The 25,588-nt window shown below is 39.3% G+C and overlaps 2 protein-coding genes across 3 annotated transcripts in view; one reads left to right on the top strand and one right to left on the bottom strand.

Annotated features, from left to right (window-relative positions):
• LOC142497840 (serine protease inhibitor swm-1-like) overlaps positions 1-25,588 on the top strand; it is a 135,196-nt gene that overhangs the window by 9,655 nt on the left and 99,953 nt on the right. Inside the window, exon 4 of one of the 2 annotated variants that reach the window (XM_075606202.1) lies at positions 4,444-5,371. The exons of the other annotated variant lie outside the window; for it this stretch is intronic. Coding sequence (XP_075462317.1) covers positions 4,444-4,871 — 428 coding nt within the window. The 3' untranslated portion in view covers positions 4,872-5,371. Of the gene's footprint in view, positions 1-4,443; positions 5,372-25,588 lie in introns of those variants that run through there. 2 annotated transcript variants of the gene reach the window in all.
• LOC142496630 (uncharacterized) overlaps positions 20,789-25,588 on the bottom strand; it is a 13,431-nt gene continuing 8,631 nt past the window's right edge. Inside the window, exon 6 of the mRNA XM_075603291.1 lies at positions 20,789-20,882. Within this exon, the coding sequence (XP_075459406.1) occupies positions 20,789-20,882 (94 nt within the window). The remainder of the gene's footprint in view (positions 20,883-25,588) is intronic.

Raw genomic sequence — 25,588 nt, forward strand, 5'->3', positions numbered from 1 at the left:
TGGTAGTCACCACAAACCATCTTGGATTAAGAATATTCCAAAAAGACAATTTATCATATTAAAACGCAACAGTACAAGCAATGATATTTAACAGAGAGGTTTCAGAACTCAAAACCAAATTTATGGAAAGAAATGATTCCTCAGAGAAATTAGATGACACAATCTCTCAGGTGCACTCAATTGACAGAGACCTGCTTCTGACATACAAAAAGAAGGTCAATAGTATCATTGAGAATGTGCCTTTCATAACCCAATATAATCAGATGGCATCATCGATAAGAAAAACATTCAGAATGTATTGGCCAATCCTTAGGAAAGATCAAGATCTGATTACTATACTGCCAGAACAACCTAAAATGTTATTCACTAAGGCACGTAATCTACAATGTAGATTAGCACCAAGCTGTCCAATAACACACAACAATAAAATAAAACTACCAGGTAGTAAAACTTACTTTATCTGCACTCATTGCATAGCCTACAAGTTTAGTGTAAAATCCTGAATTTTCAAATCCAATGTCACGTGACGTGTATACAACATTTCATCATATATCAATTGCAGTATCAATTTGTCATTTATCTTTTAGAATGTCCCTGTGGTCTGCAGAACATGGGTATGACCACGAGATCCATGAAATGGAGGCTATACGAGCACATACAGTATATAAATATCATAAAGGGGTTGACCACTCAGAACGTATCTAATCATTTTTTATTTGTACATGGACAAAATCCAAGGGGGCTTGTGTGTAAAGCCATTGAAGCACCCTCTCCTCATTGGAGAGGAGGTGACCAAACTAATTTTTGTGGCGATGAGAGAATCATTTTCGATCTACGAGATGAAAACTCTAGCTCCAAGTGGTTTGAATATCGAATTCGATCTTAAAGTCTTTTTGCAAGGTTTCAAAGTTCTGCTCTTAGGTCAAATAAGATGGTCAGTTCTGCCTTTCACTTCTCTCCTGTTTTCTGATTATATCTAATCCTCTGTATTGCAATCATGTAATATCCATGTGGCCATTAGCTGCACCATACATGGATTTTTCTTACGACATAATATGTCATGGTATTTTTGGTCACTGATTCTGATCTGTATTTGAGAACTTCTTTTTCTAAATAGCGCTAATTAAGTAATAATCCCCGAAGAACAGGGCATTACTGGCCAATAATGACCTGTTCTGAGGGGATTACTACTATTATAGGCTAAAGGTAGGCTTTTTTTTTTTTTTTTTTTAGTTTTTCATAAAAAATATAAATTTTTGTAGTCATATTGATTTTTTCAGCATGATTGTCTACATTCTTATACTTTTACTGCAAGTTTATTTAAAAAAATTGTACATATACATAGCCCCATCTATACACACACACTGCAGTCCTCCTATACACACAGACACACTCTGTAACCCCCCCTATATACACAAACACACTCTGCAGTAACCTCTACACACTGTGCAGCCCCCCTCCTCTACACCTACAAAACATACTGCAGACCTCCTCCACCCTCTACACTCACAAAACACACTGCAGACACACACACTAGCAAAACAGACTGCTGGCCCTCTACATCAATAAAACACACCAGCAGCCCCCTCTACACCCACTGCAGCCCCCATGTAAACCCACACACTGCAGTCACACACACACAAAACACTATGCAGCCCTCCTCCACCCACAAAACACACACTGCAGCCACCCCTCTGCACCTACAAAAACACACACTGCAGAGATACACACAAATAAAAAAAACAGGCTCTGCCTCCTCTACATCCACAAAACACACACCAGCAGCCCCCCTCTACACCCATTGCAGCCCCCTGTAAACCCACACACTGCAGACACACACCAAAAAATCACTCTGCACCCTCCTCCAATCACAATACACACTGAAGACATACACACACTGCAGCTCCCCCTCTACACCAACAAAACACTCACAGCAGAAACACACCAACAAGACTCTGCTGCCCCCTCTACACCCACAAACACACATCAACAGATGACACACACTAATAAAACACTCTGCTGACCCCCTTTACACCCACAAAACACACTCAGCAGACACACAAACCTTTCCCTTCACTCTCCTGTGCGGAGCTCTCTGCAGACAGGGTGGGGGAGGAGTCAGTGCCTTGCTGGTGTGTTCTGTCCAATCACCTCCCCTGTCTAAGTGCAAATTTCACTCTTTGTGAATGAAACCTGAAAGCTGATTGGCTGAAAAACTTGGCAAGCTGCCAAAATTCCGGGCCATTACTGATTGGATAATGCCCAGAATTTTAACCAATCAGAGAGCAGGGATTTCAATAATGCCCTGAATTTGACTGCTTTAGCCTATAATTAGTAATAGTCAATACAATTTAAATAAATGGTCTTTATACTAGACATAGGAATATTATACATCATAGAATGATTATATCATACTTGGATCTAATGGTAGATTATAATTTTACAACTATGGGGTCTAATTTGGACCAAACGGTCAAAAATCCAATTTTGAGGTTTGTGATGAAAATTCAATATATGTAATGAATTGCCCTGTTTCACATTCTAGCATCTATTATGAGGGATGTTTGCATAGTAGTAACTATATGTATATATTAGTAGCTACTTATAACTAATATTGCAGTTTGTATAAATTAAGATCCATAATGTGTTACATGTTTGTAAGATTTTATCAGAATGATTTTTTATATTTAAAAACAGACAGGAAACATTGTCCAGCTAGGGAAAATCACTCCCATTTACCAATCTCTATTTATTCTTGTTACATAGCTGTGTACTTTACACTAGACAAGCTAACACTTTTAGTGTGTTTATAGATGTATTTCAGAATTTCAGTCTTTGATGTTTTTACCATCTTTAGAAGCCCAGAGATTTAATTGTTAAGTTACTATGATCAATAGCACATGTGTAGTTGATATACACATGTGTAACAGGTATTACGTTGATTACAGGACTATTTAAGAACAGAGTAAGCATTCTGCCGCATTACACCCCTGATGAAGAGAGCAAAATCTCGAAACGCGTAGGGTTAATCTTTGTTGGCCCTGCATAGCCCTACTGAATCAGCGCATTGAAGCTGACACGCACTGACAGCCTGTAGCTGAACTTCCTTAATACTGGAAATAGCTTCAACCCCTCTCGCGAGATTGGAGAGGTGAGCCTGTGGAAATGACAGGAGGCAGTAGGAGGGACCTGTGCAGACATCGGCACATTCCAGCACCGTCATCATGCCGCCATCAGCTGAGTCGCGGGGACTGTTTTGCCATTGATGAGACAGGATATTCTCTTAAACATATCCACTGCGTACATCCTACCTACATCCAGTAAATAGGGCTCTGATTTTTTGCAGCAGACCACCATTGGACCTATATTGTGCAGTAGTCAGATTGCTGTTCCTGTTGCACATTTTATACAGTATGTTATTATAATTTGTAATAAATGTGCTTTCCTTTTTATCACTTACCTTAATTTCACCTATCTCAGAGGCTTCCTTCCAGCACTTTTTAGTGCTGTCAAATCATAAAATCTGTATTATGCTGTTTGTCTTTTCCTCTCTTTTCATGCATAGGGAGTCCATCTGAACTACAATTCGTTTGGAATAATCTGGACATTGGTCATCTATTAACATCCAACAGTTGCATACCTTATATATAGCATAGACTATACCCTAACAGGACTTTAATAACAGGCCCAGAATAATTCCAAATAACATTCATAAATCTCACTCTCCTTGTATAATTTTATAATTGCAACAAGGAAGAGAATTTCTGTGACCACTTGGAAAAATGCATCTTTTTCAGCGCTTACTGTATAACTATTATAATTACTGTCAGAGGCACACACTGTTGCAGTCTATTCCCTTCTAATTCAGTATGTTCTAGTAGTTGTCCTACCATCAGTTATTTCATCCATATCCAGACAGAAGTAGTGCAATTCTGGGGAATACAGTATGTATCACACAACTATAATTACAATGAAATCAGTAGGATGTTGTCTTTGATATTGAACATCTGGAGAATTGCACCACTTTGTATTTACACCTACAGTATGTGTCAAACAATTGCGCTAAAATTCATGCTACTGTGTGAAGGACACGAAAAAACAGTTACATTGCATTGTTATTGTGTTGTATCAGGATTATTATTTTAAATCTTAACATCCAAAAAACGTTAAAAATGTTAAATGTATCTTTATAATAATAATCACACCCATATGTAACTCTAATATTGGATAAGTCAAATGTTGCACTCTTTACACAATTGTTCAGTTTATACCACCTACTATACAGTATTATAGCTCTTTACTGAAAACGTATCCAGCTTTGCTGCTTAAATATATGCAAAACCAATCATGAATATTGCATCACGTTTGATAAATGAACTTGTAATGCTTTTGTGCTCACTTCACTTTCACTGTTTCTAATTTTTACTGTTTTTGTCTCCGCAGCGAGTTTTGGTGGTGATCATGGGCATGGTGGACCCTTCGGTGGCCCCTTCGGTGGACCCTTCGGTGGACCCTGGGGTGGATGTGGACGCAACCAGATGTTTTATCGCCGCTGCAGACCTTGTCCTGTAAGCTGTGGCGATGTACAGGTTGAATGTAATCCTCGTCGTTGTCGGCCTGGATGCGGTTGTATTGAAGGCTATGTTCAAGAACATCCCGACTCTAACAGATGTATACCGCAAAGGGATTGTGCGCAATGCACAAAGTATGAGGGCTTTGTAGCTTGCTACCGGCCCTGTGAAGAACCCGGTTGTGGTGATATTAGTAGTAGACAAAGTTGTGCAGAGAAGTGTAGACCAGGATGCCAATGTAACCCAGATCTTGTTCGCTATGAGGGCAAATGCATCAAACCCGAATGGTGCGATAACTAACAACAGAGTTTACAGCTTGGAACAAGTACACAAAGGTTGGTACACACACAGTTATACACACCCTTACAGTTACACAAACACTTACACTTACACACACACTTGCTTTTTCTTACTACAGTATGTGAACTGCAATGATTGACCGGCAATGAATTAGCAATGGGAAATCCAGGAGCTGTGTCGGGTTAATTTACCGCAACTACCTACATAAGCAAGAGCCTGTGACATGTTTAATAATCATAAACAGAATCTTAGTGATCACTTTAGACAAACCCCAGGTAAAATGTTATGTATAATTATCTGACTGTAATCTGATTCCTAGAGTGTATTGATGCAATAAAACATTTTGTTGGGTTCTTGTTTAGATTTACCTCACGCAATGTATTGCCAATCTCCATCAGCTTTATCTTACAGTATATACAGGTATACTTATATAGTACATTTATGATGTGTGTCAGTTATGTTTGTATAATCTGCTCAATAAATATGTTTCTCATGATAAATGTTGTCTTTTTCTTGAGTCTTTAGTTTATGTTAGTTTATGTTTCTCATTATAAATGTTGTCTTTTTAATGAAGCTTTAGTTTGTAGATCAGCTTAGTACATACAGATGTAGCAAGACTTACTGTTCCTATAACCACGAGAAAAAAAGTTCAACACCCAACTCCTTCATTGCATGTTGCCGCCCCCGTGGCTGATGCTGTCGAATGGTGTTTTGCAGCTTCCGTAGTATTTAGCAATAACAAGGCAGTGCCAGTTTGTATTTAAGCTAATTCAATGTACTGAAATCCGAGGCTATTGCTAAAGCAATACGCTCTGCTCAAGGATGTCTTCACTCTACCCCTTTTGTATCTAATGCCCTTTCCCACCTAAAACCTCTCAATCACTGCCCCACACCTCTGGTATACCCTTCCCATCAAATCCGACTAACACCCTCTCTCCACCTTTAAGACTCATCTAAGAACACACCTATTTAATGAAGCAGGTAGTTCCATGGCTGATACCATACAACTCATTCATCGATGTTGACCCCTTGCAAACTCAGACCACCTTCTGCTTTCTCTATATGTTTTTCCTATTTACCACTTAGATGACAAGCTCTTCTGGGCTGCGACTCCATTACCTATTGTTACTTTTAAGTTTGAAGCACTTATTCCCATTATGTGTTATATTATTATGTCACATGTTACTGCTGTGAAGCGCTATTTAAATAGATGTGCTATATTAATAAAGATATACATGCATGCATGTGTTATACAGTTCTGTGTAATGTAACCCACTCCTTATTCCCATACCACTTTCAATGATAGGACACTTATAGACACTGGGGTCTATGCAGTAAGTGGCAAAAAAAAGCAATTTCGGCAGGGTATGTGGCATCGGGTGCCAGTATCGCCGCCATTTTTATTGCGTCCACGTCGCGTGACGTGTGACATGTAAACAATGAGATACCGGCACCCGATTATTCGCCCCAATTGCCCCAATTGCCCCCAATTAACATTGCAATACACAACACATCCACCCCCTGTGTCCCCAACAACTCCTATTCCCCCTAGCATATATAACATAGCTGAAGTGTTTGGGGATGCACAGGAATTATACTACAGGACGGCGGTGGCCCTTGCGTGGTCCCCAGAGGTCTCCAGGGGTCCACACTTGCTAGCAGTACCAATTCTATGCCCTAAAAAATAATTAAAATATACATAAATTGTTTAAAATAAATACACGCTCCGCACCCTAACACATTCAGTAATGGGCAAAATTACTATTATCCACACATGGATAATAATGCATTTGCCCATTTCAAATACAAGAAGCAGCAAAAATAAAATAAATACATCTTGCACTCACCCCTGCCAGGCATCCACAATGAAGGTCGTCCTCATCCTCACCCAGTCCCTGCCCTCCGGTGCTGCAAAAAATACACAAGAATTAAAAGCGACAATCTAATGTCCCCTAACCCAGCTGTGGGGTCCCCGGTTCTTTCCCGCAGGTGTCCCCCATGGGTCCGCAGGTGGTACCCATGGGCGTCCGTGGGTCCTCAGATGATCTCCATAGGTCCCCGCAGACCTAAGGTAACAACCCTGTATGTAAAAAATATAAAACATGTCCTACATTTAAATAATTGTGTATAAACTTATCAAAATGTGGCGCTCAGTGTATATGGTTTAAATCAACATCAAATAAACCCACAGTGTTAAAATAGATAAGAAAATAAACAGTGATACTTATACAACCACGTGTATTCAATGCTGCTGTGACTTGATGCAGGACTGCTCTTTCAATCCTCGTAGGCAAGTGAAGGGTGAAAATCATCAAGAAGCGCAAATCATGTGGAAAATAAAGAAAGACAACAAACTTATGGTGCAGTATTGTGTGAACTTTGTGTGATAAATGGCTGTGGTTAGGTGCTCAGAATACTCACAAACGTGAGAAGTACGCAGGCATATAAAGGTATCTTTAACCCATGGGATGAGGCCAATTAGTAGGATAGGAACCGCACTGCTAATCAGGTATACTGTAGCGCTCTGGTACACTTGCGTCCCCTTAGATATAAAATGAACCGGACATAGTGCAGACTGTACATAGAATATTTATAAAAACAAGCAAAATCCAATCAACTCACATGGTGATGGAAAGAAACAAGCGTGTAGATCACAAAGTGGATCTCTGCAAGACCGGGAGAGTGGTGTCTCTGCTTTTCCTCTGTTCAGCTATGCGTGTCACGGATGCGTCTCACCGAGGACCGGAAGTGACGTCATCCGCTCTCAGAGGCTCCGGTTTCGTCTCAGGGCATCACTCTACGCGTTTCACCTTGTAGGTTTCTTCAGGAGTGATTTTCCATAGTGTATGAGCAATTTATATACTCTAATCTCTACTCTCATAGGTGGGGAGTGAATTGGATAATGGAACACATTTAATTGAGATGGCCAAATGCTGCTGATATAGACAATTAATACATCTAGGTAAAAGCAATCAGTATATCTACATAGATGCAGGTGATACAGGTTAAAACATTTAATATATGAGTACTTGATTAAAAACATGTTTACACATAAGATAAAAAATGGCATTTAATAGCCATTGGTGGATAGCCTAAGCTATAGGCAAAATTAAATCTGTTGCATCTGACATATGCACAGACTCAAAAATCCTAAGGATATGATGACATTTATTACTATCCCTAAAAAAGCTAAAATAAATAAAATACATAAAATATAATGACGCAAATTTAAGTAGAAGGAACAAAATCTAATGGAAAGAACAAAGATGAAACATAATTAGTGGATGAGACAAAAACCATAGTAATAATGATGTTTATATATGTTATAAAAATGGTTTAAGATCAAAATCCAAATTTAAACCTGAGGGTGCCAATGTATTTAGCTCAAACATCCAAAATGATTCCCTTTTAAGAAGGGCTGTATTCCTATTACCACCTCTCCAATGGGGCATAACTTGCTCAATCGCTTTGAATGTTAACCCTTTAGGGTCTGAGTTGTGCATCAATAAAAAGTGATTAGAAACACTGTGTGTTGTTACTTTTCTTTTAATGTTGCTAATGTGTTCTAATATTCTAGTTCTAAGGGGGCGAATAGTTTTGCCAATATACTGTAGCCCACATGTGCATTCAATAAGATAAATAACAAAATTTGATCTACAATTCAAATGTTGTTGAATGTTATATTTTTTATGTGTCACATGTGATTGAAAACTATTGATATCCTTAGAACTGAATTTACATGAAGTGCACATTCTACAGGTATAAAATCCCTTAGGAGGATCTAGCCAACTGGAGCGAGTATGTACAGGACCCTTTCTAAGGGCACTGGGGGCTACAATGCTTTTAATATTTGGAGCTTTTTTATACACCATTTTAACTCTTTCAGGTAAGTGTTGTCCTAGAATAGGGTCATTTTTTAAAACAGACCAATGGGAATTCAGAATGTTGTTAATCTTATATGCATCCCTATTGTACTGCGTAATGAATGGTACATGTATTACATCACGGTGCATTTTTGGCTGCGGGGATAAGCATGGTTTCCCTTGGTGTATTTGTTGCCCTAAACCAAGCTTTTTTGACCACATCATCTTTGTATTTTCTCTCAGCAAACTTCTTGGTCAATACCATAGATTGTTCTTTGAATATTGTATTATCAGAACAATTTCTTTTAATTCTACGGTATTGTCCGTAGGGTATGTTTGCAATCCACTTGTTTAAATGACAGCTGGATTGCAAAATGTAATTATTTGCATCAACTTCTTTAAAGAAGTTTTTTGTTTTGATGCTATTACCCTCCAGATATATGGTAAGATCCAAGAAGTTTATACTAGAGGAACTTATGGAAGAAGTGAATTTAAGATTCAATTCATTATTGTTGAGGTACAGGAGGAATACATCCAAGTCCTCTACTGTACCCTTCCATATAAAGATGATGTCATCTATATAGCGCCGCCATGTGACCAGATTTGCGTCCAGACCTATCCAAGACCATATGTAGTGATCTTCCCACATGGCCATCAACAGATTGGCATAGCTGGGGGCAAATTTGGTCCCCATGGCGGTCCCACACAGCTGTAAATAGAATTCTTCACAAAACCAGAAAAAGTTTTTCTTCAGGACAAATTCAATACAAGTTATCAAAAAATCAATTTGAACCTTTGGAATGGTACCTTCCTGTTCTAGAAAATACTTAACAGCTCTACATCCATCTTTGTGTCTAATAGATGTGTATAGTGCTGTAACATCAGTTGTGACCAATAGGTAGTGTTCTTGCCATTGGATATCTCTAAGAGCTAGAATTACATCTGTTGTATCCTTTAAATAGGATTTTTGCTTCTTAACAATATTCTGTAGAAAGCTATCCAAATATTCCGATACATTGGCTGTCAGAGACCCTATACCGGAGATAATTGGTCTCCCAGGTGGATGTGTAGAATTCTTATGAATTTTTGGTAAGCAGTAGAAGACGGGGAAAACTGGGTCCTCTATATTTAAAAATTGGAACTCTTGATCTTCCAGTATTCCCCGTCTTCTACCATCTTCTAGGAGAGATTGTAATTCTTTTTTAAAAATAGGTGTGGGGTTAGATTTTAGTTTCTGATATGTGTCAGTATCCCCCAAAATCCTATTGGATTCATTCATGTAATATTCGTGATCCATGATAACCACACCTCCTCCCTTGTCGGCAGGTTTTATAACTATTGTTTTATCCAATGACAATTCCTCTAGTGCTATTTTTTCCTCTTTCGTTAGATTAGAGTGTTGTTTTGTCCTATTTGTGGTTAGGGCCTCTAAATCTTTGGTCACCAACTGAAAGAACACATCCAAATGATTTCCTTTGGCAAATTTAGGAAAAAAATTGGATTTGGGCTTAAATTTAGAATGAACAAAGTCTGTTGTCAATGACTTTGAAGTAGAAGGTATTTCTAAATTATTGCTACTTGTGTTTGTCCAATTTCTGGTTTCTGCTTCTTTCCCTAAAAAGAATCTCTTAAGTGTGAGTGACCTCATACATTTTTGTGCGTCTACATAAAGACCAAATTTATTTGTTCCAATAGTGGGAGCAAAAGTAAGTCCCTTCCCTATAACTTTAATTTGACAATCCGTAAGAGTTTTGGTGCTTAGATTAAAAATATTTTTATTTTGTATACTTAATACATTTTTCTTGTTTTCCCGTAGTCTACCCCCTCGTCTCCCTCTGACATGCGTCTTTTGTATTGTTTTTTGTTTGTATTTGGAGTTGTCAGGGGGTGAAATGGGTTCCTGGTTTCCCATGAACTCATGCACCCCCTTTGTTCCAAAAAAAGGGGGCTGTTCTTTCTTTTGTTCAGTGATTGGATTCTCTTTATTAGAGATATCCATAATATCACTAATCTCTAAGTGTTTGGTTTTTTCCTTAGCCTTTCCTACTTTTGGAGGATTTTTAACCTCTACTTTTTTTGTTAAAATCTGGGGTAAGAAACCAGCATGTGTTTTGGGGTAATTGTCACTAAACCTCCCCCTATATGAAGTATCCATTGTGGAGGTAGATGTAGGTTTATTGTCTTTGGGATCAGGACTACCTTGTGGTTTAAGGCCCTTTTTGGAGTTTTTATTCCACGTCCTTTCAATCCCTTTTTCATAATCATCCTGATCCCTCCTAAACTTTTGCAATTTGATTTCAATTACCTCTTTTTTAAAAACATCTATGTTTTTTTGCATTTTGGCATCTCTCTCTGTGAAATCTTTAATACTGTCTAAGGAGCCTAATTCTAATCTTAGGTCTTCTATTTCTTTGTCTAGTACTTTTAAATGTTTCTCTTGCTGTGTCATAATGATCTTAATCAAATTAAAAGAACATTCATCTTGTGCACTATTCCATTTAGTTATAAAATCCTCATCGCTTAAATCCATTGATGGATTTAAGCGATGAGGATTTTATAACTAAATGGAATAGTGCACAAGATGAATTTAATTTGATTAAGATCATTATGACACAGCAAGAGAAACATTTAAAAGTACTAGACAAAGAAATAGAAGACCTAAGATTAGAATTAGGCTCCTTAGACAGTATTAAAGATTTCACAGAGAGAGATGCCAAAATGCAAAAAAACATAGATGTTTTAAAAAAAGAGGTAATTGAAATCAAATTGCAAAAGTTTAGGAGGGATCAGGATGATTATGAAAAAGGGATTGAAAGGACCTGGAATAAAAACTCCAAAAAGGGCCTTAAACCACAAGGTAGTCCTGATCCCAAAGACAATAAACCTACATCTACCTCCACAATGGATACTTCATATAGGGGGAGGTTTAGTGACAATTACCCCAAAACACATGCTGGTTTCTAACCCCAGATTTTAACAAAAAAAGTAGAGGTTAAAAATCCTCCAAAAGTAGGAAAGGCTAAGGAAAAAACCAAACACTTAGAGATTAGTGATATTATGGATATCTCTAATAAAGAGAATCCAATCACTGAACAAAAGAAAGAACAGCCCCTTTTTTTGGAACAAAGGGGGTGCATGAGTTCATGGGAAACCAGGAACCCATTTCACCCCCTGACAACTCCAAATACAAACAAAAAACAATACAAAAGACGCATGTCAGAGGGAGACGAGGGGGTAGACTACGGGAAAACAAGAAAAATGTATTAAGTATACAAAATAAAAATATTTTTAATCTAAGCACCAAAACTCTTACGGATTGTCAAATTAAAGTTATAGGGAAGGGACTTACTTTTGCTCCCACTATTGGACCAAATAAATTTGGTCTTTATGTAGACGCACAAAAATTTATGAGGTCACTCACACTTAAGAGATTCTTTTTAGGGAAAGAAGCAGAAACCAGAAATTGGACAAACACAAGTAGCAATAATTTAGAAATACCTTCTACTTCAAAGTCATTGACAACAGACTTTGTTCATTCTAAATTTAAGCCCAAATCAAATTTTTTTCCTAAATTTGCCAAAGGAAATCATTTGGATGTGTTCTTTCAGTTGGTGACCAAAGATTTAGAGGCCCTAACCACAAATAGGACAAAACAACACTCTAATCTAACGAAAGAGGAAAAAATAGCACTAGAGGAATTGTCATTGGATAAAACAATAGTTATAAAACCTGCCGACAAGGGAGGAGGTGTGGTTATCATGGATCACGAATATTACATGAATGAATCCAATAGGATTTTGGGGGATACTGACACATATCAGAAACTAAAATCTAACCCCACACCTATTTTTAAAAAAGAATTACAATCTCTCCTAGAAGATGGTAGAAGACGGGGAATACTGGAAGATCAAGAGTTCCAATTTTTAAATATAGAGGACCCAGTTTTCCCCGTCTTCTACTGCTTACCAAAAATTCATAAGAATTCTACACATCCACCTGGGAGACCAATTATCTCCGGTATAGGGTCTCTGACAGCCAATGTATCGGAATATTTGGATAGCTTTCTACAGAATATTGTTAAGAAGCAAAAATCCTATTTAAAGGATACAACAGATGTAATTCTAGCTCTTAGAGATATCCAATGGCAAGAACACTACCTATTGGTCACAACTGATGTTACAGCACTATACACATCTATTAGACACAAAGATGGATGTAGAGCTGTTAAGTATTTTCTAGAACAGGAAGGTACCATTCCAAAGGTTCAAATTGATTTTTTGATAACTTGTATTGAATTTGTCCTGAAGAAAAACTTTTTCTGGTTTTGTGAAGAATTCTATTTACAGCTGTGTGGGACCGCCATGGGGACCAAATTTGCCCCCAGCTATGCCAATCTGTTGATGGCCATGTGGGAAGATCACTACATATGGTCTTGGATAGGTCTGGACGCAAATCTGGTCACATGGCGGCGCTATATAGATGACATCATCTTTATGGAAGGGTACAGTAGAGGACTTGGATGTATTCCTCCTGTACCTCAACAATAATGAATTGAATCTTAAATTCACTTCTTCCATAAGTTCCTCTAGTATAAACTTCTTGGATCTTACCATATATCTGGAGGGTAATAGCATCAAAACAAAAAACTTCTTTAAAGAAGTTGATGCAAATAATTACATTTTGCAATCCAGCTGTCATTTAAACAAGTGGATTGCAAACATACCCTACGGACAATACCGTAGAATTAAAAGAAATTGTTCTGATAATACAATATTCAAAGAACAATCTATGGTATTGACCAAGAAGTTTGCTGAGAGAAAATACAAAGATGATGTGGTCAAAAAAGCTTGGTTTAGGGCAACAAATACACCAAGGGAAACCATGCTTATCCCCGCAGCCAAAAATGCACCAAGTGATGTAATACATGTACCATTCATTACGCAGTACAATAGGGATGCATATAAGATTAACAACATTCTGAATTCCCATTGGTCTGTTTTAAAAAATGACCCTATTCTAGGACAACACTTACCTGAAAGAGTTAAAATGGTGTATAAAAAAGCTCCAAATATTAAAAGCATTGTAGCCCCCAGTGCCCTTAGAAAGGGTCCTGTACATACTCGCTCCAGTTGGCTAGATCCTCCTAAGGGATTTTATACCTGTAGAATGTGCACTTCATGTAAATTCAGTTCTAAGGATATCAATAGTTTTCAATCACATGTGACACATAAAAAATATAACATTCAACAACATTTGAATTGTAGATCAAATTTTGTTATTTATCTTATTGAATGCACATGTGGGCTACAGTATATTGGCAAAACTATTCGCCCCCTTAGAACTAGAATATTAGAACACATTAGCAACATTAAAAGAAAAGTAACAACACACAGTGTTTCTAATCACTTTTTATTGATGCACAACTCAGACCCTAAAGGGTTAACATTCAAAGCGATTGAGCAAGTTATGCCCCATTGGAGAGGTGGTAATAGGAATACAGCCCTTCTTAAAAGGGAATCATTTTGGATGTTTGAGCTAAATACATTGGCACCCTCAGGTTTAAATTTGGATTTTGATCTTAAACCATTTTTATAACATATATAAACATCATTATTACTATGGTTTTTGTCTCATCCACTAATTATGTTTCATCTTTGTTCTTTCCATTAGATTTTGTTCCTTCTACTTAAATTTGCGTCATTATATTTTATGTATTTTATTTATTTTAGCTTTTTTAGGGATAGTAATAAATGTCATCATATCCTTAGGATTTTTGAGTCTGTGCATATGTCAGATGCAACAGATTTAATTTTGCCTATAGCTTAGGCTATCCACCAATGGCTATTAAATGCCATTTTTTATCTTATGTGTAAACATGTTTTTAATCAAGTACTCATATATTAAATGTTTTAACCTGTATCACCTGCATCTATGTAGATATACTGATTGCTTTTACCTAGATGTATTAATTGTCTATATCAGCAGCATTTGGCCATCTCAATTAAATGTGTTCCATTATCCAATTCACTCCCCACCTATGAGAGTAGAGATTAGAGTATATAAGTTGCTCATACACTATGGAAAATCACTCCTGAAGAAACCTACAAGGTGAAACGCGTAGAGTGATGCCCTGAGACGAAACCGGAGCCTCTGAGAGCGGATGACGTCACTTCCGGTCCTCGGTGAGACGCATCCGTGACACGCATAGCTGAACAGAGGAAAAGCAGAGACACCACTCTCCCGGTCTTGCAGAGATCCACTTTGTGATCTACACGCTTGTTTCTTTCCATCACCATGTGAGTTGATTGGATTTTGCTTGTTTTTATAAATATTCTATGTACAGTCTGCACTATGTCCGGTTCATTTTATATCTAAGGGGACGCAAGTGTACCAGAGCGCTACAGTATACCTGATTAGCAGTGCGGTTCCTATCCTACTAATTGGCCTCATCCCATGGGTTAAAGATACCTTTATATGCCTGCGTACTTCTCACGTTTGTGAGTATTCTGAGCACCTAACCACAGCCATTTATCACACAAAGTTCACACAATACTGCACCATAAGTTTGTTGTCTTTCTTTATTTTCCACATGATTTGCGCTTCTTGATGATTTTCACCCTACATTTAAATAAATCAACCCTCCCTCACCACCAAACACATACAGTACAATAATGGGCAAAATAACTATTATCCAGAAATGGATAATAGATTATTTGCCCATTATTAAACACCCTCTCTATCCACCTTTAAGACCCACCTTAAGACACACTTGCTTAAAGAAGCATATGAATAGCACTGTGGATATTCTGAACACGATACATAAAGCTTGGCCCCCTGCAGACGCACTTACCAGAACTCCCTCCTACTGTCTCTGTACGTTCTACCTACCTACCAATTAGACTGTAAACTCCTCAGGGCAGGGACTCCTGTTCCGAAATTTTACTTTTATGTCTAAAGCACTTATTCCCATGATCTGTTATTTATATTATCTGTTATTTATTTGATTACCACATGTATTACTACTGTGAAGCGCTATGTACATTAATGGCGCTATATAAATAAAGACATACAATACAATACAATAAAAGCCTAAGTTGCCTCATTTTGGAGCAAGAAGCCGAGGAGTAAAAAAAACAAAAAAAACACAAAATCACATGGTTTTCACTGCCCAATCATGGCTGTGGGAACCATTTGATGGAAATGTGACATCATAGGCCTATAAAAGCCTATGTCGCCTCATTTTGGATCAAGAAGCCGAGAAGGACGACCTCCTCCAGCAAGAAGAGACCAGGACGTGCCGGAAGATGATACTGATGAAGAGGAAGAGACAGATGAAGACACCCGAAGACCCCGAAGAGTGACAGTATGGATTATAAATGGAAAGAAAGATGAAAAAGACACAGGTTTTTATTATTTATTATTTTTACCTTGTTCCTGTGCGTGGATTGGTTCATGAGTATGCGGTGACCCCAGGATTCGGTAGGTGAGGTCATCAAAGGGAAGGAAACAAAATAAATTTATGTTGTTTTATTTTTACAGGTTTAAAAAAAAAAAATTATGTGATAGTTTTTTTTTTAAGGCAAAGTTATTTTTCCTGTTTTTATGTATGTCTCTATGGCTATAAATTCATTCATTCATACATACAGGGACAATATACTGTACTGTACGGTTGTTATGTATATTTCTTTATAATGTAATTGAATTGTTTTTTATGCCCATTTATTGCCCCTGTATTTATGTATCTCCATATGGATATATTTACATACAGGGACAATCAATGCTTATATTGGCAATGCTTGTTTGGCTTGTTTTTAATGTTTTTTATATATAGTTTGCTTGTTTGATTAGAACTGTTCCTGCAATGTAATTTGTTTCTTTATTTAGTTTGATGTAATTTTGAGTGATTGATTTATTTAACTGTAGGACATGTTTTATTTTTTTAACATACAGGTTTGGTACATTATGTCTGCAGGGACCTATGAAGACCACCTGAGGATCCCCGGACACCCACGGATACCACCTGCGGACCCATGGGGGGCGCCTACAAGGATGAACCAGAGGCCCACAGCTGTGGGGCCCCCGCAGACCGCAGGGACAACCAGAGGGCCCCCAAACCCCCGTGGGAACCACCCGAGGGCCTCAGACACCTGTGGGGATGACCCAGGGATCCCCAGACACCAGCGGGCCCACCCGTGGACCCCACTGTGGCCACGGTAACCTGCGGGGACCACCTGGAGGCCCACGGCACCTAGCAGTGACCACCCGGAAACCCCCAGACCCTGGGGGCACCCCCCTCTGGTGCACTGTGGGGCCTGCGGACACCCGTCAGGATCACCAGGGACTACCGTAGGCCTGGGGTATTAAGCATGTATGTAAAATAATAAATCATGTTTTTATGGGGGGGGCACAGGGGGTGGGTGGGTTATGTATTAATGTTTATTAAATATGGAAATGTTTATTGTGGGGCCTAGGAGGTGGGTAGTGGGTCTGTTCTGTGTAGTGTTTTTATTGTGGGCAGTGGGGGTAGGTGAAGGGGGCATTGTCCCCAAGGGGTGGGTGATTAGGCCTCCCATGTGGGTAGTGAGAGAGGTGGTTAGGCCTCCTGGGTGGGTAGTGGGGGAGGCTGGTTAGGCCTCCCTGGTGGGTAGTGGGTGAGGGTGCTTACTAAACACTAAGGTGATTAAGAGTTAGGGGACATTATATAGTCTCTTTTTATTCTTGTGTATTTTTTGCAGCACCGGAGGGCAGGGACGGGGTGAAGATGAGGACGGCCTTCATCGTGGGTGCCTGGCAGGGGTGAGTACAAGATGTATTTATTTTATTTCTGTTGCTTCTTGTATTTGAAATGGTCAAATGCATTATTATCCATATGTGAATAATTGTAACTTTGCCCATTAGTGTACTGTATGTGTTAGAGTGTGTGGGGGGGGGGTGTATTTATTTTAAAGTTTTTATATATTTTTTATTTATTTTTTGGGGCACAGAATTGGTACTGCAGGCAAGCGGGGACACCTGGACACCCGCGGGACCACCCGTCCGTCTGTAGTATAATTCCTGTGCTGAAATAAAATGTACTGTATGTTATGAGGGTATTGGGGTTTTTGGGGTCACAGGGGGTGGGTAGTGTATTTATATAGTAATGTTTATTGAGGACCTAGGAAGTGGGTAGTGGGGCTGTAGTGTGTATTGTTTTTATTGTGGGCAGCGGGATTGGGTGAAGGGGTATTTGGCCCTTGGTGGGTGTTTAGACCTTGCGGGTGGGTAGGGGGAGGGGTTAACCCCTTAATTACCTAAGTGGTATTAACCGCTAAGGTAATGAAGGGGTTAACTCCACCCGCAGTCCCCTCGCAAGGCCTAAACACCCACCAATGGACAAATACCCCCTTCACCCACCCCCGCTACCCACAAAAAGCCTGGCATGGGTGGTGAACCCCTTCATTGCCTTAGCGGTTAGCCGCTAAGGTAATGAAGTGGCTGTAAATGCATTTTTCCTGCATCAGATGCATGCTGGGGGCTCCGGTGCTGGTATTAATGGTTATCAGCTCCGGAGGCTCCCGGCATTAATCCGAGGCAGGAAAGGGGCCTGATTTTTTCTAAGTCCCCTCTCGCCGCTCTTCGCCGCTCATCCCCATTCTTGACAACTTTTTTAGCCGGGACGGTTTGGAGAGAAAATCTAAATTTTTGAGCGGCGAGTAGTGGCGAAAACCTGATCGGGGCTACTAGAATTCAGTGAGTTTAAAAAAGTGTCGAAAAGCGGCCTTTCGCCACGTGTCTGCCGGAAAAAAATTTCAGCAAAAAAACTCGCCGACCCCAGCTTCTCGCTGCTTACTGAATCTAGCAGGCATTTTTGGTGAGAAAAAGTGCCTTTTCGCCGCTTACTGCATGACCCCCACTATATTTTATACCGCATTGTGGGATGTGAGTAAACATTGTTTTTATAATGTGTGCATGGACAGCGTTCTGTTTTATTCATAACATCACAACTTGGCTTCTAACCCCAATCGGCAGCTTTTAGCAAGAAACCAAAAGATATAATCAATATTTACAACATTCTGAATTTAGAAAAATTATTTTACGTTCTCTATCCGTCAGCGAAACACAATAAGTTAAATACAATTTCTCATCCGCCATTTGTTTCTTTTTCAACATTTGCAGTAATAAGTATACTCAATCAATTGAGCCACAATAAAGATCACGGTCATTTGAACGATGAAACATTAAAATCAGCGAAAAAATTGAGGACGCAATGTAAAGGGCACCGCACTTTTTCTCCACTTCACAACCTGTAGATTTACTTCGCCCTCCAGGTAGCAGGTGATAATTATTCACTGCGTAATAGGTTTGTGATTGGTTTCCCACGTTATCCACAATGTCAGTAGCACTGTTTATACATCACAGCCTTCTTGAGAATAATACGTTTTCTGTGGTTTTGTTTTTCAACTTCGCAGTTGGTTGCGAATGAGATTGTTACATGGAAGTGTTTAGCAGTTTGTGATATTATGTTAACTGGATTTCTATTCAATTAAAAAGAAGACTACATGCGCATTAAACTACAGTAGGTGAATATAAGTGACATATATAATCAACATGTAACGTGCAAGTGAGAAATCAGAGTGATATAACTCACAAGCTCCACTATAAACATAGGGGTGTTACTACTTATATGCAACAATAAAGATCAATGTGAAAAAAGTGCTAGAAGTGTGTCATTCAAATGGTATTGTGAGGTATGGGAAAAGAGAGAAAATTTGCGCCAGAAAATTTAGCCTACTATTTGATGTGTAGCTTCAGTCCTTTCCACAAAGTGGGTCCGCTGCCTGAGTCTTTCAGAGGTGATTCACCAACCTCTGTATGAATATGGGTAGAAAAAGGGTTGAAATGTCCTCGGGCGCGTCACTCTTCTTGCGGCTCCACGACGTGTAATACGTGCAAAGTAGAAGAGAAAGGGGGGGGGCACAGTAAGAAAAACAGCACAAAATTATGCACACTTCTTCATTAGGATAGGGAGAGGGGGAGGGAGGGGTGGGAGGAGAAGACAAGGGAAGAGAGATGTTGAATCAAACTTTTTAGGTGGAGACACACTCACATCAAATCTCTAGTGTTTTGTGCTGATGTCTCCTCCTCTATATAAGATTAGGTGGGTTATAGGTAAGGAAATGCCCTCTGGTGTCTTCGTTGACAAAAAATAAAAGGGAGAAAAAATAGTGCAATACAATTTAATTAAACAGTAGGTGAATGAGATTTAAAACTTACAAGCGACCGATATTATTAGGCATAGGAAGGAGATGCCGCCAGACTCCACAACGTGTCCCTCTCTGAGTTGGGGTGTTTCGTCTCGGCTGATCCCTGCTGGCAAAAGTTCTTTCTGTCTGTATGCTGGGGTGTATGCAGCTGTAGTGTGGATAATCAGGGCCCGTGCACAGGCTATGTTCTCCTCCAGCCGCCTATCCCCTCTGCAGAGACAGTCTTCAGCTTCCTAATTCCGTTGCGCATGCGCATGCGCAGACGGCGGGACGCTGGGCCAAATACAGGGAAAAAACAAACTCCTCACTACGGTGGCTTGGAGTAACCAAAAAACGTCAGACGCGTTTCGCCAATGCTTCCTCAGTGACGTAGGCATGTTCAGGGTAGCAGCAGTCTTTGATACCTTGCGATTTCCTCAGTTTAACTCTAAATTTGCTGGTTTCTCTCTGGCCATGTGAGATGTTCTAATACTGCCAATCTATGCTGGTACAACAAAATACATAACAAATACAATAAATATATTACATAAACCTCTTGATATTACACAAATATAATTTTAAGAACAGGAGGCATGCTTAAAGAACCTTTATTGATTCCATGCACCCTGTGGGGGCTTAAAAAGGTGGAAGATAAAACGGAAGATAAAATGGGCAGTTGGAAGAAGAAAAACATGTCTTTGGAATCTAAAGATGTTAAAAAACTTAAAATTTACTATTTTCATAAAAGCCTTTAAAATGGGGTTAAGAATCATAGGGAAAAATGTTAAAAACACAAAACAGGTTCTTATGGAGTTAAATGACTCATACGTGGTTATACCCAAGGGTTTCTAAGAATGCCGTCTGTTTTACAGATATGTTTTATCACATTTGTTTCAAGACGCTTGTAAAACACTTTATGGCTAAATCTGCTATAATTTGACATGTTTGTAACAGTATAAAAATTACTGGCTAATCTGATATGTGTAGTTATTTGAAATCTTTATTGCTTCAGAATGGGTGTTTTAGACATTAGGGGAGAAATGAAGTGATCTCCATATCCAGATTTAACCCCTTAGGTGCCAGGGTTTGGAGGGTGAAAATCCAAAACGATTCTCTTTTATTGATTTTCTTTATGTAATCTCCTCCCCTCCAATCGGGTTTAACTATTTCAATCCCAAAGAATTTTAAACAAGATGGATTTTGGTTATGCTTAATCTTATAATGGTTTGAGACACTATGGGCCTCATGCAGTAAGCGTTGATAAGGGAAATATGGCCATGTTATAGCCAAAATTGGGTTTGAGATTCAGTAAGCGCCGATAAGTGCTTCATATCGCCAGGTTTCGGAGCCGATAATTTGGTTATGGCCAGTCGCCTGCCGATAAGCCTGTTTTCGACACTGATCGCCACTTTTTTAAATCGGCTGGATTCAACAAAAAAAAAAAAACAGCTTATCGGGGCTGATCGGCACTACGAAATTGAGATGTTATGGCCGATTTCTCCCGCCAACTAAAGTTGGCATTTTGGACGGGAGAACGATCGCTAAGGCTGCCGGAACGGCACTTAGAAAAAAAAAATCTTCTGTACATCAATGGAAGTCAATGGAGCGGGGACGTATAACAGTATAGTACTGTTTACGTTTCATTGCTCACAATACAAGGGGGATTTGCATTACAGTGTGGGGGCATTCCCTGCATTGTGTCACAGCTGACGTGTCTTATTTGCATAACATTCGACTTTTACATGTTTTCAGCATTTGCGGGTCACATTACTCATCATGTGATGATGTGGCAAGGGAAAATACTATACTACACTCTTAAAGGAGAACCTCACATCATATCACACATTTTACTCAACTCAGCGACAATTATTTACATGATGTCACACATGTCACACATGTCACACATACACAGTATATTCATCTTCCTTTACATTACACAATGCTTGTAATGTGACACGCATCTTTAAACGTTCATGTACATCTGTATTCTCATGTTTACATATACTTTTGGGTCCTCCCTATTTTCATGACGTCACTTATTGGACGCTCAATCACATTGCATGTTTACATTGTAACCGTTGCATTACAAGCACTTCAACCTAACTTATACACACATGTACAGTAATTCATCATTGGGACACCTTGTAAACTCATTCTATACCAACTATCCTCCTTACACAAATGCATGCATATGCACACGACTATTCATTGTTGCCAACATGTCACAATAACATGGATAATTACACATGTTACACAAAACTTTTCCCACGTCAATCTCAGCCTTTTTGTCTCATTACATGACTGACTCTTGCGTTCACAAGTGTTACATGCATTGCACATGCAACTATTTATTTGCAAGCAATCTTTGTACAAAGCTTCACGTCACATCATTGCCAAATATCATCATTCCCTGCAGAATACACACAACAAATACTTAGAACAACAAGTGCACACAGCTTGCCACAGAAGTACTTTATTATGTTAATGTAACACCTTGCATTTTACTATGTCACCTGACATCATCACATACCTATTTAAAGGACGCACATTACCTGCTCATTCACAGCTACTCATTTCAAAATGTTGCGAATGTTTAGGAGACGCAGGAACATTCTTTTCTATGACATGCTTGATGATCAAGAGAATCATATAGGGCAAGGTAGGGACACACCGAGGGACAGTGACAGTGACGCGGATACGACAGGGACAGGGAGAGGGACAGGCCGAGGGACAGGTAGAGGGACAGGAGATCAGAGGAGAAGACAGAGGAGACAACTTGTGCCTCGTCCGCGTCTGTACAGGGAGAGAACCCTGTTAGATGGGATGAGTGAGGAGGAGATTGTAAGTCGCTATCGTTTGAGTTCAGCAGCAATCTTAGCTCTTTATGAGGAGATAAGGGGGGATTTAGATTTTTTCACAGCCAGAGGTCGTGCAGTCCCTGGGCTTGTTAAAATGCTGTGCTCATTACATTATCTTGCTTCCGCGTCATACCAGACAACTGTGGGCATAGTGGGCGGGGTCTCGCAATCTACATTCTCGCGGGCCTTGACCCAGTTTCTCTATGCACTCAATAGACGCGCTAGGAATTATATTCATTTTCCTACAGAGGCGACAGAGTGGCTGGAAGTCAGGACTGGCTTTTATAATATAGCAGGGATACCATCTGTGCTGGGTGCAATCGATTGCACACATGTTGCTTTGATTGCACCTAGTCAGAGTGAGCATGTGTACCGCAATCGGAAGCACTACCATTCACTCAATGTACAGGTGGTATGTGATGCGACGATGAGGATAATGCATGTGGTACCCAAGTTCCCTGGTTCCAGTCACGATTCCTCTATCCTGAGGAACTCTTCAGTCTTCCATGCGTTCGAAGAGGGACATTTTGAACCTGGTTGGCTGCTGGGTGAGTACATATTTACATGTTCTAACACAAAACACATGTTGATTTAGGAATGTTGGCATTGTACAATTTGATCACTAATGTCAGCTTATGTGTGCTCCATTCATTATAGGTGACTCAGGATACGGAATTAGGCCGTGGCTCTTGACTCCGGTGCTAAACCCTCAAACTGAAGCAGAGGACAGGTACAATGCAGCCCATATATCTACAAGATCTGTTATAGAGAGGACATTTGGCCTACTCAAGACCAGGTTTAGGTGTCTGGACAGAACTGGTGGGGCTCTTCTATACAAGCCTCAAAAAGTGTCTGATATTATCCTTGCCTGTTGCATTTTGCACAATGTTGCACTCAGGCACAATGTACAGTCAGACCTAGCTGAGGCTTTGGTAGACGAGCATCCCACCCATGTAGCTGCTGAAAATGAACAAACAGCCAGTGGTGGCCAGACACGACAGAATCTCATCAATTCATTTTTTTCTTGTAAGTACAAACTCATATGTTCCTAGTACTACTTTTATAGTTTAATTATGTTATATTAACAATAATGTTTCTTTATATAACCTTCTGTTAGGACACAGATGAATATGGGTTGCACACCTTTCTTTTCTCTGCTGTGTGCACAAAGGGATGTGGCACCGGTATGTTATTGTTGCACAGGTTATATAATCCCTCTTCAATTGTACTTTAGTTGTGTGTATGTGAATACAACTTGGGTAACAAAGCAATAATATTGTAGCATTGTGTTATTCCTTATGCTAAGACAAAACACATATTATGCCCATAATCATTCATGCTTCTAGTATGCTTACATACAATGTTATTGGTGCAGTGTAACATGTACATCCATATGATGTGTACACCAGGCTGATTTACATTTTGAATGTCATGAAATATACATGGTGTTGTACATTTAACACCAAATACACACTTTGCTGTGTTGTTTACGGTACTGAAGATGGCATGTCAATGTTTGCAATTTATATATTGTTCCTTTGCATTATAGGTATATCTCCAGTATGACTGATCATGGTATGTATATTTGCTGACATCTCTCATAAGATGTGGCTACCTCAATCTTCCTATAATTATTGGAACTAAAAACCCAACATATTGGTTTAAACACAAATGTTACATATATGTACTTTCTGTATCATGTATATGCATTTAGCTACTCTTGAGCTTTCATGTGCATTGTATTACAAAATGATTACTCACATTTCATCACATTTTATGTATGTTTCCTTATAATTTCCATTAATGTAATATAGAGGTGGTTGGAGAAAAGGGGATAACTGTACTTATTTGTTTACTTACGGGAGCACATTCATCACTAGCATAGACACACTTTTTAAGACAACTGTTTGTGTCTCTATCAATTGGTGTAGGATCCATGTATAACACCGACAAATGATAACACCAGCTTTATTATGGTAGCTTATATCATCATATTGACTATACTATGTATTTCTAAACGATTAATAAACACAGTAAACTATAGTTAGTTAGGTTAATGAAATATACACAGAAACGTACTTCATAACATGATGGTGATGTCATATTCAGAACATCATGCATTGGAGGGGACCATAACATCTGGCCAGTAACATTATTTGCTACAGTCCCAAACCATTTTATCTACATACCCATGTAACAAGAGATTTTAAAAATAAATGGCTACTTGGTTGTAAGTGTCCTTTACATTGGGAGAAGGAGTGGCTCACTGAGTAAAGACACACACTGGCACTGATAGTTTGAAGCAGGGGAGTCTGGTTCAATTCCCGGTGTGGGCTCCTTGTGACCTTGGCCAAGTCACTTTATCTCCCTGTGCCTCATGCGGCAAAAAAACATTTGTACGTTCCACGGGCCAGGGACCTCAGGCTGAAACATGTGTCTGTAAATCGCTGCGTACAACTAGCAGCCCTATACATGAACATGCTCATACTGCACCGACACACTTTATTCGAGCAAATACCCAGTATGTACCTGGCAGATACCTGGAATGCGCCGCTCCTCACCTCTGACAAGCCCCGTTGTGTTTGCCTTCCCAGCCTGGGTTCATGCCTGGCTGACGGGTGGCTGATCTGTTAAATGATAATGATTAGGATTTAATAGGCTGCTATGCTTCGCGTGTCTACCAGATGGCATAAATTCATGAATTGTAATGCAGTATATATATATATACTGTGCAGTATTGCAGCCAGTGGGAATAAAATGCTTCAATCCCTGCT

This window comes from Ascaphus truei, chromosome 6 (assembly GCF_040206685.1).
Source record: "Ascaphus truei isolate aAscTru1 chromosome 6, aAscTru1.hap1, whole genome shotgun sequence".
Lineage (NCBI taxonomy): Eukaryota > Metazoa > Chordata > Amphibia > Anura > Ascaphidae > Ascaphus > Ascaphus truei.